The sequence below is a fragment of the Schistocerca gregaria genome, chromosome 4 (genome assembly GCF_023897955.1).
Source record: "Schistocerca gregaria isolate iqSchGreg1 chromosome 4, iqSchGreg1.2, whole genome shotgun sequence".
NCBI classification, from domain to species: Eukaryota; Metazoa; Arthropoda; class Insecta; order Orthoptera; family Acrididae; genus Schistocerca; species Schistocerca gregaria.
In genome coordinates this window covers 767,729,773-767,748,327 of record NC_064923.1, presented here as the reverse complement: position 1 = coordinate 767,748,327, position 18,555 = coordinate 767,729,773, and the positions used below count along the sequence as shown (strand labels likewise).

The window sequence follows — 18,555 nt, the reverse complement described above, 5'->3', positions numbered from 1 at the left end:
GATGATTTTGACGTGAGAAACGAAGAGCGTGGGAAACCACCGAAAAAGTTCGAAGACAACGAATTGCAGGCCTTATTGGATGAAGATGATACTCAAACTCAACAGGAACTCGCGGAACAATTGAATGTGAGGCAGAAAGCCGTTTCTCTTCGGTTGAAAGCTATGGGAAAGGTGCAGAAAGTGGGAAAATGGGTTCCGCCTAAGGTGAATGAAAGACAGCAAGCAAATCGAAAGACCACTTGTGAAATGCTGCTCACCAGATACAAAAGAAAGTCGTTTCTCCGTCGAATAGTGACAGGTGATGAAAAATCAATATATTTTGAGAATCCTAAGCGTCATAAATCATGGGTGAATCCAAGCAAACCATAGACATTCACTGCAAGATCAAATCGCTTTGGGAAGAAGACAATGCTTTGTGTTTGATGCGATCAGAAGGGTGTCATTTATTAAGAGCTGCTGAAAGCTGGTGAAGGCGTTAACACTGGTCGCTGCCAACAGCAAATGATCGATTTAAATCGAGCATTACGTGTGAAACGACTGGAATATGAAGAAAGGCAACAGAAAATCATATTGCTCTATGATAATGCTCCATCACACAGAGCAAAACGGGTCAAGGAAACGGTCGAGGCGCTCAGATGGGAAATACTAGCGCATGTGGCTTATTCTGATTATCATCCATTTGCATCACTGGGACACGCTCTCGCTGAGCAACGCTTCAGTTCGTATGAAAATGTAAGAAAATGGCTCGCTGACTGGTTCGTTTCAAAAGAAGAACTGTTCTTTTTTTTGTGGCATTTATATCCTGCCGGATAGGTGGGAGAAATGTATAAACAGCAATGGAGATTATTTTAAATAAAATATTGTTTATCAGTTCCAAACAACAGACGTATAATTCTTGCAACCAACTTCCGGTTTCGTACTTCTACACCTGGTATTTTTTGGCATTCTGGTTCCAGACACAGTTATTTCTGCTTGGGACCAAAGTGTAACTCAGTATATAAAATTTAAGAAAACATCCTAGATGAACGTCACATATAACCTGTTCGTTGTTTCGCGTGTATTTACTATTTTCTTCAGTCTTAAAGAGGCTACTGCTTTATATTGTTTAGCCCACTTATGTCTTAGGAGATGCCATCATACATTTGCTTGTTAATGAAAACTTTAAGAGCGTAACTTATTTTATCACTACTAGAGTAAGATATGTATAATTTATCCCACAGTATTTAGTATTGTGTAAATGCTCATTACAAAGTATAGTGTTATTTTTGAGTATACTAACTGCTGAAAATTGCAAGGTACTATGAAAATCAGTGTCAAGTGAAGGGAAACACATTAAAAAATTGTGAGTAAATATAAACTATAACAAATTCACGGATGTCCAGGCAAACAGCTGGTGGTGGAATGTTTAACATATAGCCAAAAAAGATTTGCAGTCTGCTCTAGATGGCAGGTGCATACCATACTACGGTATTTTGTTTGATAGAAGATCAAAGAGAATTTCAAACACAGAACATCAGTTTCAGAACTGGTTGCAGTGTATTATTTATGATAAAAGCAATAACACAGATTACGGGCGGACAGTTCACTGGTCAGTGACGTAGGCCACCGACCAGTCACCTCTCCACGCCGTGCTGACAAAATACAAAATCAACAACTATACAAATAAATAAAAATCAAAAACAAACAAATAACAATGAGGAGTGGCTATGGGAAAACTGTAGGGCTAATGAATATTCTTAAGAGTACGAAACGTTTTTTGGAGTACAGTTACTGTGTTTCGTTAACGCTCTTTGAAGTTGTTAGTTTAGGAAAACACGCCAAAAACTGAAAAAAGTGCTGATTCGTCAAATAAAACAAAAATTTGCCAGTAAACAAAAACAAAAGGGTACAATATCACAAACACATTCTCGGGAAAGCAACTGTATATAATGACCTACATGTATTAACAACTGACTTCACTGAAGCTTCGATAGCGACTGCAAGGAAAGTTGCATTAGATGTAAATGTATTTTATGGTTTTGTAAATATGAAGATTTCATACATAACGTATGTAACCAGTCGTGATTACAATCGTCTGATTTTCAGTTCACTGATAACCAAGTTTCATATTGTATCAAGTCACTATAATTACAGCTTCACATACGGCCTTGTTACATTTCGGTATATGGTACATAACTCGCAAGAGAGATAAAAAAGTTGCCGCTAGAATGGGTACTTGTACGAGTACACTTGTGTTACTGTCGTACCGCGTTGTGAGTCAAAATTTGCTCTACTGAATATTAAGCTTAAATCAAGCTCTAGAAATTCTGTACTTTTGGTAGTTCAACGTGACACTGAAACGAACTGAAGCTCGTTTTATCCTCAACATTGTTTAGTTCACTACCTCAAGATGGAATTATTATTGACGTGGGCTGTTGATGATCAGGGTGCATTTCATATCCATACAATTCTGTAAATGCTAAGAGACAGTCGGGGCAAGTGATGAATTTGAGTCAGAAGACGTAAAGTCTAGTTACAGCATCTTTCTGATATTAAAAACCACCTTAATTAGCTAATCACTGAAACAAAAATGTTGATCTGATAGTTACAGACTCTCTTACGCATTGTGATCACGTTGACGCACTCAGAGTGTCTAAATTTGCACGAGTGAAGAAGTAAAAGGTCAGAAACTGAGTTACATGATTTTGGCAGCAGAGTTATTCACATTTTTAAGCTACTGACTGATTTCTTTTGCGTGAATGACAGCTTCCGTGCAATACATTCACAACTGTCCGACAAGCTGCGTCAAAAAACAAATTGAGATATTTGCTTAGTGTTCCAATTTAGCCACTCCTCTATCAGGCGAATTGCTCGTGAGCGTTGTCTGCGTTGTACCTTGGATAGTATCTCGAGGTTATATTCCAAAACACTGTCTTCTTTGTCTGCATAAGTGTACTGTGCAAGTTCTATGCCTGGAGGCGTATTAGAGCAAAGAAAATTTAAGCTGAATGTACGACTAGAGTCCACGAGCAATTTGCCTGCGTAATGGGTCTAACAAGTGAGATTGTCACCAATTCTATAACAGATAACTGGGTTGTAGGAAACCAGGTGTGTCTTTGTGGCCTAACTGTTCTTCAACACTATGTGGAGTCTGCCAAACTAATTTTTTTCAAACATTCTTTTAGAGATGGAAGAGGGAGAGAAGAGAGAGGGAGAGGTGGTCAGAGGGCGAGCAGCCGGGCCAGGGCGCAGGCGAGCAGGGTGGCGGCCGCGCTGGTGGCGGCTGGAGCCCCGCTGCTGACCACCTGGTCCAAGTCGTTGGCGCTCGTCTCGTACTTGGTGCCGGCGCCGAGCCCGTTGCTGTTTCCGTTGCCGCCGCCGCCGAAGGCAAAGTGGAAGCCGCCGGTCGGCTTGACGCCCTTCTCCACCCCGAAGGCGTGGTGGTCGAACGATTCCTGGCGGCGGAGGTTGGTCGACACCTGGTAGGTGCGAAGCACCTCGGCCTCGCCGCCGTTCCCACCACCACCACCAACTGCGTCAGCACCACCAGCACCTCCGTGTTGGTGCGGTGGTGAGCCCGAGCTGCCTCCACTCACATCCTTGAAGTTGATGAAATTGTCGACTCCGCCACCGCTTCCGTACCTGCAATGAAAATAACCATGAGACGTCGCACAAGTGCATTTGCAGTTTCTTGACAGCTGTGCACAAAGTATCGTCCTCTCGTAAGAGCTCAGTGGACGATGAAAGCGTCCTGTTGTCACCTTTCATTAGTCCGGTAGCCCATTTTCGCTACCATTTCTCTTTCTTTTCCTTGTTTCTCTTTCCTCGTAACTCTCATAGTGTTGTGATTGAATGAATGTGGTTGTGTGTCACGTTGCTAGACGGTGGCGTAGTCTGCTAGAGAAAGTCTGTGATAGTCGTACAGATTCAGCAGCAGTTGTACAGAATAGCCAACTCTCGTATCGGTCAAGTAGGCAAGGTTTGTGCCACTTGTGGGAAATTCACCTGCGTTAGGTTGGTGGCGGAAATAGCATCTTTGGGTTTTCCGAGCCACGCATAGCTTGGAAGAGGCTGGAGATGAAAAAGGGAGGCAGTCTGCCGCCGGTACGGGAAGCGTCCACAGCTGTGCTCCAGTCGAAGAAGGGTGAATTAGACTGACCGCGAGGCGCGCTGTTACCCGGCGAGAATAGAGCTGTTAGCTTTTGGTCTCGCTTTACAACTCTGAAGGACTGATTTGCCTTGTCGTATCAAGGAATGGAAAACTTTGGCAGATTTTTCTTTTAGTAAATTTGTGTAGCAGTCTCGAATCAGCCGGGAGAGCGCCACACAAAGGTGTCGATAAGAAGTGAGCACTCGCTTCTGTATGAATGTCTGTTTGCCTTCAGCTGTGCCTGTATAAGCTTTCATTTTTCTAAGTGTTAATAGCTTTGCCTTATCGTAAATTTTCCTGGCTTTAAGTATCTTTCGTCCGTGGGAAGCCAACCACGTGGTTAAACATTACAGTTTGTTGGGCTACCGTTATCCGAGCTCATGTTTGTTTTTAAAGAATGTTAACTGTCCATGATTGCGTGATGTGATATTGTTGCAACTTGGCCACGATACCTACAAATCGCGTCTCCACAAACCACGACGGTAGCCCAACAAACTCTAACGTTTAACCACGTGGTTGGCTTCCCACGGACGAAAGATACTTAAAGAGAGGAACATTTACGAGAAGGCAAAGCTATTAACATTTAGAAAAACGAAAGCTTATACAGGCACAGCTAAAGGCAAACAGACATTCATACAGAAGCGAGTGCTCACTTCTTATCGACACATTTGTGTGGCGCTCTCCCGGCGGATTCGAGACTGCTACACAAATTTACTAAAAGAAAATTCTGCCAAAGTTTTGCATTCCTTGCCGCGACAAGGCAGAGCAGTCCTTCAGAGTTGAAAAGCGAGACGAAAAGCTAACAGCTCTCCTCTCGCCAAGTAACAGCGCGCCACGCGGTCAGTCTAACTCACCCTTCTTCGACTGGAGCACAGCTGTGGACGCTTCCCGTACCGGCGGCAGACTGCCTCCCTTTTTCATCTCCAGCCTCTTCCAAGCTCTGCGTGGCCCGGAAAACCCAAAGATGCCATTTCCGCCACCAATCTAACGCAGGTGGATTTCCCACAAGTGGCACAAACCTTGCCTACTTGACCGATACGAGAGTTGGCTATTCTGTACAACTGCTGCTGAATCTGTACGACTATCGCAAACTTTCTCCAGCAGACTACGCCACCGTCTAGCAACGTGACACACAACCACATTCATTCAATCACAACACTATGAGAGTTACGAGAAAAGAGAAACAAGGAAAAGAAAGAGAAATGCTAGTGAAAATGGGCTACCAGACTAATGAAAGGTGGCTACAGGACTCTTTCAACGCTTCGTAGGAATGAAGATGGCGTAGAACTGGTACCGAGTGGTTATGTGACCCGCCACGCCTGACATAAGTCTCTACATTGAAATGGTGGGTGTCTGCCGCACGGTTGTAAGGAAATAGTGTAGTAATGAAATGAAATTATGGTCAGGGCTTATTGGTCAGAAGACCCATCAGGGTTGTTCTGCCACCTAGTCAAGACATGTTATTTACCACTACTTTGAAAACTTGGCGCTTCGATGGTAATGAAACGATAATGAGGACAACGAAACACCCAGTCGCCGAGTGGATGAAATCTCCGACGTGGCCTGGAATCGAACTGCCCTCCTCCATTCTCAAGGTATGACAGTCGGATACAGAAAATCGATCGACATGTGACACAAGGGCAGAATGGAGCTGTGGTGTCCACGCCCATACAACGATTGTCGACTGATCTGTTGTTGTATCAACGCAGACTGCCCAATGTCTCTCCCACGACCGGCCGGTGCTGCAGACGAGGGTCGCGCCTTTCCAAACCCAGAGGGAGTTGCTGCTGACACCGAATACAGGTCCATCTGTAGCAGTTTCCCAGCGAAGGTTTGAATGAATGTTTAGACCTCAAAGGGCTCTGAGCACTATGGACCTAACAGCTGAGGACCACTTAAACCTAACTAACCTAAGGATATCACACAGATCCATGGACGAGGCAGGATTCGAAACTGCGATGGTAGCAGCAGCGCGGTTCCGGACTGAAGCGCCTAGAACCGCTCGGCCACAACGGCCTGCTTGGGTACCTAAGAAAAGGCCTTTGCTTACAACAGCACTCAAAGCTGTACTACACTGAATCTGGGCAATAGTTCACATGAGTTGTGTAGTGTTGTTCGAAGGCGGCGAACTTGCCGTTATAAGGAAAGAAGTGCAGCGACGGCTGAAATGAAGCGCTTAACCCTCAGTGTGTGGACGGTGTAGTTCATACTGTAAATGGTTCTGTGATGTTTTGGGAGTATTTTTTGTACCATAACTTGGCCACAACTATTCACGTTACCGTGAACATGAAGACGGGTGCTTATATAAGTATTTTCAGCGTCCATATGTTGCCATTTCTCCTCTACGGAATCTGGTCGCAAATGAGTGGCCTCAGCTGAATATTGTGTGCCAAAGAAAATTCGTGGACTCTCTTTCTGACCAAACTGAGGCAGTTACCGTGGTTAGAGGCGATGTTACACGGTATTAGCGAGATGCCTCCTGGAGACACTAAAGATTTTGGTCCAGCGTGCTTATCAGAATCGGAAAAATAAATATTTACCATATCTCCAAGATCAAACACGCAATGCAGAGTAAAAGTCTGGAAGTCACTTAATAGAAATAGTGTCTACGCTCTCTTTCTAGGTCTGATCACGTATACTGTTGTCCTAAGATGTGAACGAGTACATGATTTAGCCTAGAAGCATGACTATTTAGAGCATAGCAAGCGCCAAGAAAAGGCGTTCAGTAATTCAGAAAGTCTGTTTCGTAACCATTAATCACGGACATACAGCTGTGGCAAATGTTATACAAATACTGATTACACGGAGGCGACGTTTTGTCACAGGAAAGGTCAGAGCTCTTGTTTTAATAATTTATGAAGAAAACATTCTAGATCTTGGTCTTGCTTTACTTTCATGAAAGATTACAGGTGAAAATGGTGTCATCACATTAAAGACTAGAGCGGAGAGAAATAAAATCATTAGTTATTTATAATAATTAGTTATTTATCATAATAATAATATGATATAATAATTAGCACTTAAAGTTGTACGGCATGAATGGCTAGGAGACCACAAAGGGCAGGTTCGTTTGCATGCCTGGAAAGGTATTCCTCATCCATCGAGCCAGCAGGCACCTTCTCTTTGCAGACTATGAGACTTGTGTGCGTAAGGGTGTCTGTGAAGTGTAAGCTACTGTAATGGCGTGTGTGTAATGTAGTGTCTTGCTCGTGTTGGACAAATGGTTCTGAGCACTCTGGGACTTAACTTCTGAGGTCATCAGTCCCCTAGAACTTAGAACTGCTTAAACCCAAGTAACCTAAGGACATCACACACATGCATGCCCGAGGCAGGATTCGAACCTGCGACCGTAGCGGTTGAGCGTTTCCCGTCTGAAGCGCCTAGAGCCGCTCGGCCACTGCGGCCGGCCGTGTAGGACGTAATGACAAAGACAGAGGGTGGAACCGGGCGCCAGCAGACAGCCCACTCTTCGCGATTAGCACCAACGGAAGCGCTCAACTTTGCGTCGCCATTCGACTGATGGATCACTGTCAGCTGTGTCACACGCTCTCTTTTCATGGAGTGACCTGGAATTTAATCGAGGACATTGGCACAAAGAATGCGTGACCGGGGACTTTATGATACCACTCTCCACTCTCAGGTCCACTGTGCTGTAGAGGCAAGGCGAAAATTGTCAGTAGCCCGCAGCGCGCCGGCTGGAGTGCCCGAGCGGTTCTAGGCGCTTCAGTCTGGAACCGCGCTGCTGCTACGGTCACAGGTTCGAATCTTCCCTCGGGCAAGGACGTGTTTGATGTCCTTAGGTTAGTTAGGTTTATGTAGTTCTGAGTTCTAGGGGAACTGATGACCTCAGAAGTTAAGTCTCATAGTGCTCAGAGCCATTTGAACCATTTTGAACCCGCGGCGTAAGTGGACGGTCATCCAACGGCGTAGAGGCCACGCCCGACGGCGCTTCTACACCTATGACCGGGTAGGAAGCGATATATCCACTTCAGCACGACCGTTCATATTAACTGCTTATAATAATGTTCGAAACAGATAAAGACGTAGTTGTGCCGTGTTAGCGTACAGGACTGATGCTGCCTGTGGCGTCAGCTGGTGTGCGTCGTTACGATTTTTACATGTAACACTGTCTCTGAAGTTACTGTGGAATTAATTGTTTTTGTTTTTGTTTTCCGGTTTCTTCTTTACGTTTTCGATAGTTTCGACTTCTTCTGACAGGTACTGTAGTGTGTCCTTTTGACCGTAATACACAACTGCGTCTTTACTCCTCAAGCCACCTTGCAGTTTGTGTACCACTCTCAGTACACTTCTCCTCTTTCCTATTCCAGTTCCGAATGCTTCCCGGAAAGAACGATTGCTGGAAAGCCTCTGTGTGAGCTCGAATGGCCTGCACTCTACCATAATGGTATTTTTCTATACGCAGGAGGAAGCAATACATTGCTTTACTCTTCCAGCACCTTAAGCTCTCGGAATTTTGACAGTCATCCAGACAGTGATGCAGAACGCCTCTCTTGCAGCGTCTGCCAGTGGAGTTGGCTCTCTCTGCTGTTTTCGCGCTTACTAAACTAACTCGTAACGAAACACAGTGCTCTTCATTGAACCTTCTCTATCTCCTCTATCAATCCTGTCTGGTACTAATACCAGACCGAGGTGCAATATCAAGTAGTCGTCTAGTCACCGAGCGAGGGGTGGATTATCTTCCTGAGCATTCCTGCAGTGAATCTGAGTCTTTTATCTGCGTTAACTGTCATCAGTTTTACGTGAAAGATCCTGCAGATTAAAACTTTGTGCAGACCGAGACTCGAAGCTGCGACGTTTGCCTTTTGTGGCCAAGTGCTATACCGACTGAGCTACCCCTGCACGTTCTCACAGCTTCACTTCTTCCACTATCTCATCTCCTACCTCCCAAACTTCAAAGAAGTTCTTCGAGTGCCTTGGGGGACTAACACTCCTCTAAGAAGTTTTATGTGGTCGTTCCATCTTAAACCGCACCGACCGCACGCTTCTATATATTTTGTGCGTATGGTTGCTTCCAGTGATTCTCTGTAATCCTGTAAACATATTATAAAAGGTGTTTGCATCTTACTTACGTACCATACTCTACAATTGCTTGTGTTGAGGCTGAGCTGCCAGTCTCTGCACCAAGTGTCGATCCTCTGCGTCTTTTGGCATTTCGATACAATTTTTCACCGTTGAGACTACTTGCTCGGTGCATCATGAGATTTTATCAGAATTCCGACGACTCCACTGTACAGAGGTGCATCTGCTCCAGTATCCCACCGTTTGAGATAGAATAATAAAATGAAAGACACCGTCTACCTGCAAACCTAATACCTTTCGGGTCGAAGAAACAAGAGTTAGACAAGGAAGGCCGATAGAAAAGAAAACAGAGGAATGCTGCCACAAATAAGAGGAAGTAATGTCGAACTTAGCTAAGGGCCCACGTGGTTGCCGCCCACTTACCTCCAAGAAGTGAGTCTCCTAGGATGACTACACACTGTCTGGAATGTCGTGAACTTACCAATCTGGCATGGGTGACCCTACCGTGAGCGTTGCTCCTGGCAGCATAGCTTAGTGGACCACTACGACCAACAAACCTACCTACCAACGTTAAGGTGGCAGTCTTTGCGGAGGATCTCTTTCACACACACTCGTGTTCAGAAAAAACAGAGCACCTTGAACGACTACAGATAGCACGTTCATATCGACAGGACATGTAGTCTGTTGTGCAAAAGAACCATTTCGGCACCCGGGCTCAAGGTCAACCATCTACTTGCAAAATGTGCCTGTGGCTCTCGTTGTCGCTCCAAACCGAAGGTAATGGACCAGTGTGACTTGAGCAGACGTGCAGGTCGCCTCGCAGATGTATGCGCAAACTCTACCGACAGATTTGTGAGTTTGAAAGATGGCGCGTTATTGGCATGAGAGAATGTGATGCATCTATCCGGGAATTTGCTGCTCATGTGGGTCGAGGTGTTTCGTCAGTGTACCTGGTGTACGCAGAATACTTCACGAAAGGTCGTAGAACACGACTAGATGGGTCAGGTCGCACCATACAGACCAATCGCCGAGAAGATCGATACCTCATCCGAATGGCATTGCAGGACAGATCTGCGTTCTCCTCGGCTGTGGCACAGTATTGGAAGAGTGTAAGACATCGTGTACTAAAAGAGGTGACACTCCGTCGCCGTTTATTAAGCCAAGACTTAAATGCGCGTTGTCCACTTCTCCGCCTACCTTTGAGGAATGTGCAGAAAAATGTCAGACGACAGTTGTGTGTGTAACGACATCACTGGGGCCAGGAATGGCATCAGATAGTGTTTTCAGACGAATACAGGTTCTGTTTGTTACAAAATGACGGCCGTATTTTGGTCGTCAACGATAGGGGGAGTGGCATTAAGTGACTGCACTCGCACAAGACATACAGCGCCAACTCAAGGCCTTACGGTATCTGGGGCACTGTGAGCAGTGTGACTTACACGAATGAGATCCTGCGTCCGGTAGCCGTATGCACGACACTCCAGACGTCATTTTTCAGCAAGACAGTGCACTACTACGTGTTGTTGCACGAGCACGTGCCTTCTTGGAGCCGCAGGATGACGGCTTTTCGTATTGGCTCTCCAGATCACCAGACTTGCCGCCAATCGGAAACACGTGAGATGTGGTGAAACGACGGAAATTTGTGGTAAGGATTATGAGACGAAACTGCTGAGTTGATGGGCCCCTAGGCCTATAACTACTTAATCTAACCTAAACTAACTTACGCTAAGAGCAACACACACCCAACCATGCCCGAGAGAGGACTCAAACTCCGACGGTCACAGCCGCACGAACCGTGACGGCTGTTTTTCATGAACATGACTTTATTACTATAAATAGTTCTGATGAGGGAGAATAACTAATGATTTTGCCTCCCTGTTTCCTAAGTAGTTTTAATCTAGGTGTGACAGTATTCCTATGGACAGACGACGTAGCAGGTAGCTACCCGTATCCGCCTCCGGGCCGCGGCAGCAGCACGTCAGAGATCTGCCCTCCGCCGCCACCTGCGCCTCCGCCGCCCCCGTATTCGAAGCCGCCGCCTCCGACGCCGCCGCTGAGGGAGACTCCTTGGACGGGGTAGGGCAGCTGCGGCAGCACCACGTCGCCGACGTGAAGCCCGCCGCCCCCGCCGCCCCCGCCGTACTGCGGGTACTCCGGGAAGTGGGCGAGCGTCATGTCGTGGTGCTGACCGCCGCCGCCGCCGCCGCCGCCCCCGCCGCCCTCACCCTCGTCCTGGCGCACGCTGGTGACCACCACGCAGCCCGGCGGCACCGCCGCGTCAGCAGAGAGCCGCAGGTCGCGCCCCGACCGCTGCACCGACTCCACCACGTCCTCCTGCAGGGGCAGCAGCGCGGCAACCGGTCACACGCTGCCAGCATCTCGCAACACGACTCTACCAGTCTATTGCAGGCGGTACTGCGCGTACATTTTGATCTGAACCTACGAGGTGAGCCGTGCCGCCTCGTATCGATTGATCGATCGGGTCGGCGTGGTGTGACCTTTCGGTTCGGCTGTTTGACGTGGTTTTGGCCGCGACGAGCGTGTGGCGATAGAGAGGGGCAGCCGGAGAACCGCGCGGCGCGGGACAAACGGAGGCGAGCGTGGCTGCGCAGGCCGGGACACGGCGCAGAGGCTGTGGTGTGTCTGACACGTTTGTGAGACCGGACCTGGCTTGTAGTGTGGCAACTGGACTCGGCCACATTACCTGAATCGAGTTGTGCGGCCCTGATTTGGATCTGTAAGGCATTTCATAAACCATTTGGTCTATCTGGATTCTGGTGATGTGATACAGTCCGAGCAGGCGAGGTATATTAATTGGTACTATTGGTGAAACTTCCTGGCAGATTGAAACTGTGTGTTCGCCCGAGACTCGAACTCGAGACCTTTGCCTTTCGCGGGCGTATGCAGTACCAACTGAGCTACCCAAGCACGACTCACGCCCTGTCCTCACAGCTTTACTTCTGCCAGTACCTCGTCTCCTACCTTCCAAACTTCGTAGAAGCTCTCCTGCGAACCTTGCAGAACTAGCTGAGTTCTGCTACGTTCGCAGAAGAGCTTCTGTGAAGTTTGGAAGGTAGGAGACTAGGTACTGGCGGAATTAAAGCTGTAAGGACGGGCCTTGAGTCGTGCTTGGGTAGCTCAGTTCGTACAGCACATGCCCGCGTATGGCAAAGGTCCCGTGTTCGAGTCTCGGTCCGGCACACAGTTTTATTCCGCGAGGAAGTTTCATATCAGCGCTGCAGAGTGAAAATCTCATTCTGGTGCTATTGCTGTTCGGAGTGGCGGACGGCAACAGCCAGTATGGTGAAACTGTAATATTTTTCCTGGTACAGTGAGCTGTGTGGACGTTGGTATAGTTGGTTCAAAGCACAGGCTTATTATTGAATCTGTACGTTCGGTGTTATCTAATTGCATTACTTGTTCACTCGTAAACAGTGAATCGGTAACCTTAGTTTATCAGTATCTTGTTAAGGGGTAATTTAAGTGAGCTCTTCAGTTTCAGTGATCATATGTTAACCTACTAGTGTAGTCTAAATTTGTAATCTGACTTCGTATTATGGTCTTCGCCCTCGTCCTTTGTTACGTCAAGGGCATTGGTTGTTGATTCACCCTTGACTATTTTATTTCAATGTTTGTGAAATAGGCTATCATTTTATACATCGTTGAGGTATTAATGTTTGCGTTTCTCCCCCCGCCCCCCTCCCGCCCCTCCTTTCTCTTAAATTGTATAGTATCACGGGCTCTAACACCTTTTCTTCCAGTGTGTTACAGTGTACTGTGTGCGGCACCCTGTCCAGCTCGCCCGCTTGCTGTGGGTTCTGGGCCCAGCCGCCTCTGGTTCAAAAATGGTTAAAAAATGTCGTGTGACGAGGGCAGCTCTCCTCCTGCAAGTCTTTCGATTTGATGCCACTTCGGCGACTTGCGCGTCGATGGGTATGAAATGATGATGATTAGGAAAACACAACACGCAGTCCATGAGCGCAGAAAATCTCCGACCCAGCCGGGAATCGAACCCGGCTCATTAGAATTAACAGTCCATCGCGCTGACCACTCACGTACCGAACAAAAATGGTTCAAATGGCTCTAAGCACTATGCGACTTAACTTCTGAGGTCATCAGTCGCCTAGAACTTAGAACAAATGAAACCTAACTAAGCTAAGGACCTCACACACATCCATGCCCGAGTCACGATTCGAACCTGCGAACGTAGCGGTCGCGCGGCTCCAGACTGTAGCGCCTAGTACCGCACGGCCATAGCCGCCTCTGGTCTGGGTCCAGTGGGCCCCCCTTCTGCTACTTGAATTAGCCCGTGCCTATGTGACGTTACCTGTTTTGAAAATCTGTCAGGAAGGGGTGTATCTGTTTGTATTTTATTTAAAAAAATTATGATATCCATTAAACTTTACCTCATTATTGTAGTCTCCTTTACTGTGTATAGAATCTAATTATCATGTAAGTCACTTAATGCTTGGTTATAGATTAATGTTGTTATTTGAATAAGGCGGTTGCCCGTGCTTGTAAGGATTTTGAATTTTAAAGATAAAATTTTATTTGGCTAAACTAAAGTTAGTAAAATTGTAGTTGTTAACTGTGAATGTTGTTTATGTGGCCTGGCCCTACCGCTCAACAGCAATCGCCACTTCCAGTTGGAAAATTATAACAAAGCAATTTGGTACCACCCAAAGTTTGGTATCTTCTTGTGTAAATGCCCAGATAACACATGTTTCCCGTTCTTACAACTACTCTCAGTTTCAGATAGAGTCTGAGATATCCTCCAGGTAAAGTCCATCAAGAACAATCATACTGAGATTTCGCAAACACCACAAGAGTACAGTTCTTCCCGAGTGTCTCGTTTTGAGACAAGGCATTTCATAGTTGAACCCTGCAGTGGGTGGCCCACGAAATCACTAGACGTGGCAACAAACTACACTGTCCGCTAGCTGGCTCTGTAGGCCCGGCAAGTATTCGTCAGAAAGGTATCCAAGGTACAGAACATCTCCTGAGAGCATGCTGATTTCATTATTAATAGTGTTCTACACGCGAGGAACTTTTCAGCGAAGTGAGTCCCGAGATGACTGAACAGCTAGCACAAGAAGCCGGAACTTGAGAGATCGAGAATTTATTTAGCCTGTCTCTAAGTTTTATAACATTCTTTTACCTAGATTAGTGGCTCAGAATGAAATATGGCTCCATTGGCGCCATAGTCTGTCCCCGCGGACGAAGAAATTCTGCACCCAGAAACCGGCAAAAGCATTGGTGGCGTCTACTTTCAAGGACAAAAACGTCATTCAGATTGTGGACTACCTACCTAAGGACTGTATCAGAACTCGAGCCTTATCCGTAAGCTGGATGCAATTAACAAGAAATTGGAAAACTGACCAAAGGTATCTTTTCTGGGCCGGCCGCTGTGCCCTAGCGGTTCTAGGCGCTTCAGTCCGGAACCGCATGACCGCTACAGTCGCAGGTTCGAATCCTGCCTCGGGCATGAATGTGTGTGATGCCCTTAGGTTAGTTAGGTTTAAGTAGTTCTATGTTCTCGGGGAATGATGACCTCAAAGTCCCACGGGGCTCAAAGCCATTTGAACCATATATTTTTTGGTGTAGAACAATAAACCTTTACATGTATCTCAAGTTGTGCCTGTCCTGCGTTTCGAGTAAGTCGACCATCACCCATTCGCCTGACCTAGGCCCTTAGATCTTGGGTTTACACCGTCTGTCCAAAAAGTACCAATAACGATATTTTGGTATAATATAGACGTCAGAGCAGTAACTACGGTGGCAGCTTGAAATAACAAGTGTCGACAGCAATTTGTACATTGGACCAGTCAGCTGTGAGCAGGCCGTGTTAAGTAGTGGACGTGCGGCCGTAGGGAGTCAATGTTCCTGTGCCACAGACTTCAGTGTATTAACATCAAGTGTTGGAGATAATCTCCACAGCGTTTTGAAGAAGGGAAAAGTGTGTGCAAAGCTTTCCATACAACTTGCCTCAAAAACTAAAACAGCATACACGCCTGCCGCGACTTGATTGAAACGGAAAACGCGGACAATTATTTTCCGGAAAAAATTAACTCGGGTGACGACACTTCGTGTCACAATACGACCCCACCACAAAACGAAAAATCCAGGAACTGACACGAAGCGTCAACGCTTTGGCGGTGAGATTGACAACATTCAAGCGAATGTGACGCGTGAGTTGAACAACCTCCCACAGAGAATAATTACTGACGGTTTGACGTAGTTGTGCGAACCTTCTATTTCAGGGGGTGGAGTTAGGGTCGAAGAGACTGTGTAGAACGGCTAAAGCATTAAAAATATCGTATTAAATTTTCTCTATCTTTTATTAATCGAATCTCGAAACTTTCTGAACTGACAGGCTGCGTTTAAATAGATTAGAAAAGCTACAACAAGGATGTAGCGATTGCATCATTATGATTCGGAGGGGTGTGAATATTTTGAACAGTTGAGTATTGTAAACAGTCATACTGTATTTCAATCCAGGAACCTATGAGCTCCTTTTCCTTCTGCCGGTACGAGAAACAACGTGGTCTCGCTGAAAAATTTTGATGAACGTACACTTTATAGTGACGGACAGCTGCTCCATTACAATCGAGTGTTATTTTATAGTTTCTATTAACTATGGAACAGGAAACTCAGAAGATTGTGAAGTTCAGACATCTATGTGACACGGCATGCATTTTTTACTGTGGATGGTAAACGCAGAGAAGAAACAGACAGCTGCAGTTGTAACGACATTGTGTGATGAAAGAGTGTCATTGTAATGTGTGAGGAATGTACTATTATCGGACAGCAGAACCCGATCCAAATCTTCCTGCTACAATGACACAAGGACAGTGGAAGGCCTTGTACGTATGTTGCACTATTTTTTCTGCACTGAGATTCGCAAGATGCAATGGTCCAAGGTGATAGCAACCTCTACGCAGTCATCGGGTTTGACTTCAGTCCACAGCTGGTAGTGACTGAGTATGGTATGGTATGGTATGTCACAGTTATAATGTGTCTTCACGAGTTATTCCTCATGAGCAGTATCACGGCGCCATTTTTCAATGCTCGTCCACACATGGTAAGTGTCTCTATGAACTGTCTGCATGATGTTGATCCCTAGATATGTCTCCCATGGATCATGTGTCCACCTGTTCGGACATAAGCTGTATTTCAGAGCCAGTATCGAGGATATCAAAGACCAGTTAGAACGGCCGTTGAGAGGCTTCTTGCCTCACGAGAGAATATAACGGGTTTGTGAAAACCATGCCAACTGAGTAAGTGCATGTATCCAGGGCAGAGAAGGTCCAATGTCGTTCTGATACGTGCGCTCGTATTGACAAGTTTCTTGTAAATTTATCCAGATTTTGTGATGACAGAAATAACATCACGTATCCTGCCAAGCCGTGAAGTTTCGGTTCCCTCCTCCACTTCACGGTATTTCTATTTTTATTTTTTTATTTTTTTGTCAGGGAGTGTATCGTTGTGACATTTAATGTTGTACTGGAATATTTTAAATAAATCATCGAACTATTTCCACAAACGACAATCTTAACATTGAAATTGTCGTAATTTCGAGCTATGTTAGATAGATCAATTCTTGTCTTATTTTTTAAATATAATTGCACTTTAAGGCACTACAAGTGAAGTTCGACTGATAAGCGAATGCAAATGGAAATTTAACTACCTACTAGTTACGAAACTCAAGAATTTGTCGTATTATTTCAGTTCTTCCACTGTAATTGTCACTTGGGGCACTAATGTAGCTCTTGTTTCTTCACACCCGGGACAATTTACAACCTGTCTCCATACCTGAATGGAATCCATCTCTGGGTATCATTCGGGACCCTTACCGGTAGTATTCTACACTCAGTTGTATTTTGGAGTGCTGTGTTTTTGGGTAGTACTACAGTTTCGCGATTCTCGCCAAACCGACAGGAGCTGAGTTCTTTCATGAGATGAGCTCACTTGGACCTCTGTATCAGCCAAAGTGAACTGATAATCTGAATAAACATTTTTGTGTATTTAAACGGATAACCAGTTCGACCTCTCAACTCATTATAAAGAGCTGCGACTCAGGACGACTATACGTCCGCAGATTTGCTGCTCTTTTTTACGACTGTCGATAATTCCAAAGATAAAACGCATTGTTTTTTTAAATATACCGCAATGTGACCAAGACTTAGAATTTTTGAGTTTATTTTGTAAATATGAAAGTGATCCAGATACGCTTATCATGTCATTTAAATGCTAATTAAGGGTGCACATGAAGTCCTAGAACAATTGTTTATTGCACAAAAACTAAACATTGCACAGATGTCGTAAATATTGGATTTTGAGGAGAAACTCTGAAAGATTTTTTTCAAACACTCGATATGCGAACCATGTGTGACCCGGGAGACGTCAATACGGTAATCGAATTCTTGTCAAACCCGTCCCAGCAGGGCATCGTCGACTGTGGCAGTCGCTTCCCGTGTTCTCTCACGGAGCTCTGCTACATCACGTGGTAGAGGCGTCCCCACAGAAAAAAGTCACACGGAGAGAGATCTGGAGCTCGGGACGGCATTTCATGAAACAGCTCACTCTGCACCTGAACTCGCCCCGTTTTCGACTAGCGCTGACTGTCGGCAAATTACCGAACTACGCTGAGGAGGTACACACGGGAAATAAATAAATAAAATAAAGTAAATACCTTAAGGGTTTCTCTCCAAAATGACATATGTATGATATCTGTACAATGTTTGGTTTTTGTACAATAAACCATTTAAAGTGTTCTCCGACTTAATGCACACCCTGTACTGTTAGAAGTGTACTTAGGGAATTAATATTTCACGGTATCAAAAAAGGAATTAAGATTAGGGTTTGACGTGTCAGTGACCATAACGTCATCTGGGACAGCTTACACATTCATTTTTGGCAGCTATGGTGAAGGAATTTTTAAAGAATATCATCACAGCATTCAACGTATTCGACTGAGTAAAACCTAGATTTTGATGGCCAGACGGAGATTTGAACTGCCGTTCGTTTGAATGTAAGTCCAGTGTCTCATAAACTGCGCCACATCACGCAGTACGACTGACCATGTCACACATTTCGTTTAGTTGCCCTGATGGGAAATTAAGCGAGTCTAAAGAAAGTGCTTACCTATATGGATTCTCCCTACCTTATGCACGAACAGATTCAAACCGGGCTACTACTGCAAAAGTTAAGTGCGGAATTCGATGTAGCTTATTCGAAGTGTAGAACATAAAACAAGATATAAATAAACCATGACAATACAACGTGATAGGGTTGTGGTCGAACAGAAAACATATTGAAACGTACAAAATGGCCGTGTCATTTTTTTCACCACCAGAGACCTCTGAGTGTTGGATGGTACCCAATGA

The 18,555-nt window shown here is 45.5% G+C and overlaps 1 protein-coding gene across 1 annotated transcript in view; it reads right to left on the bottom strand.

Annotated features, from left to right (window-relative positions):
• Nucleotides 1–1,513: 1,513 nt before the first annotated feature.
• LOC126267518 (WAG22 antigen-like) overlaps nt 1,514–18,555 on the bottom strand; it is a 111,518-nt gene continuing 94,476 nt past the window's right edge. Inside the window, exons 4-5 of the mRNA XM_049972820.1 lie at nt 11,115–11,503; nt 1,514–3,621 (exon numbers count right to left, since the gene is read on the bottom strand). Coding sequence (XP_049828777.1) covers nt 3,201–3,621; nt 11,115–11,503 — 810 coding nt within the window. The 3' untranslated portion in view covers nt 1,514–3,200. The remainder of the gene's footprint in view (nt 3,622–11,114; nt 11,504–18,555) is intronic.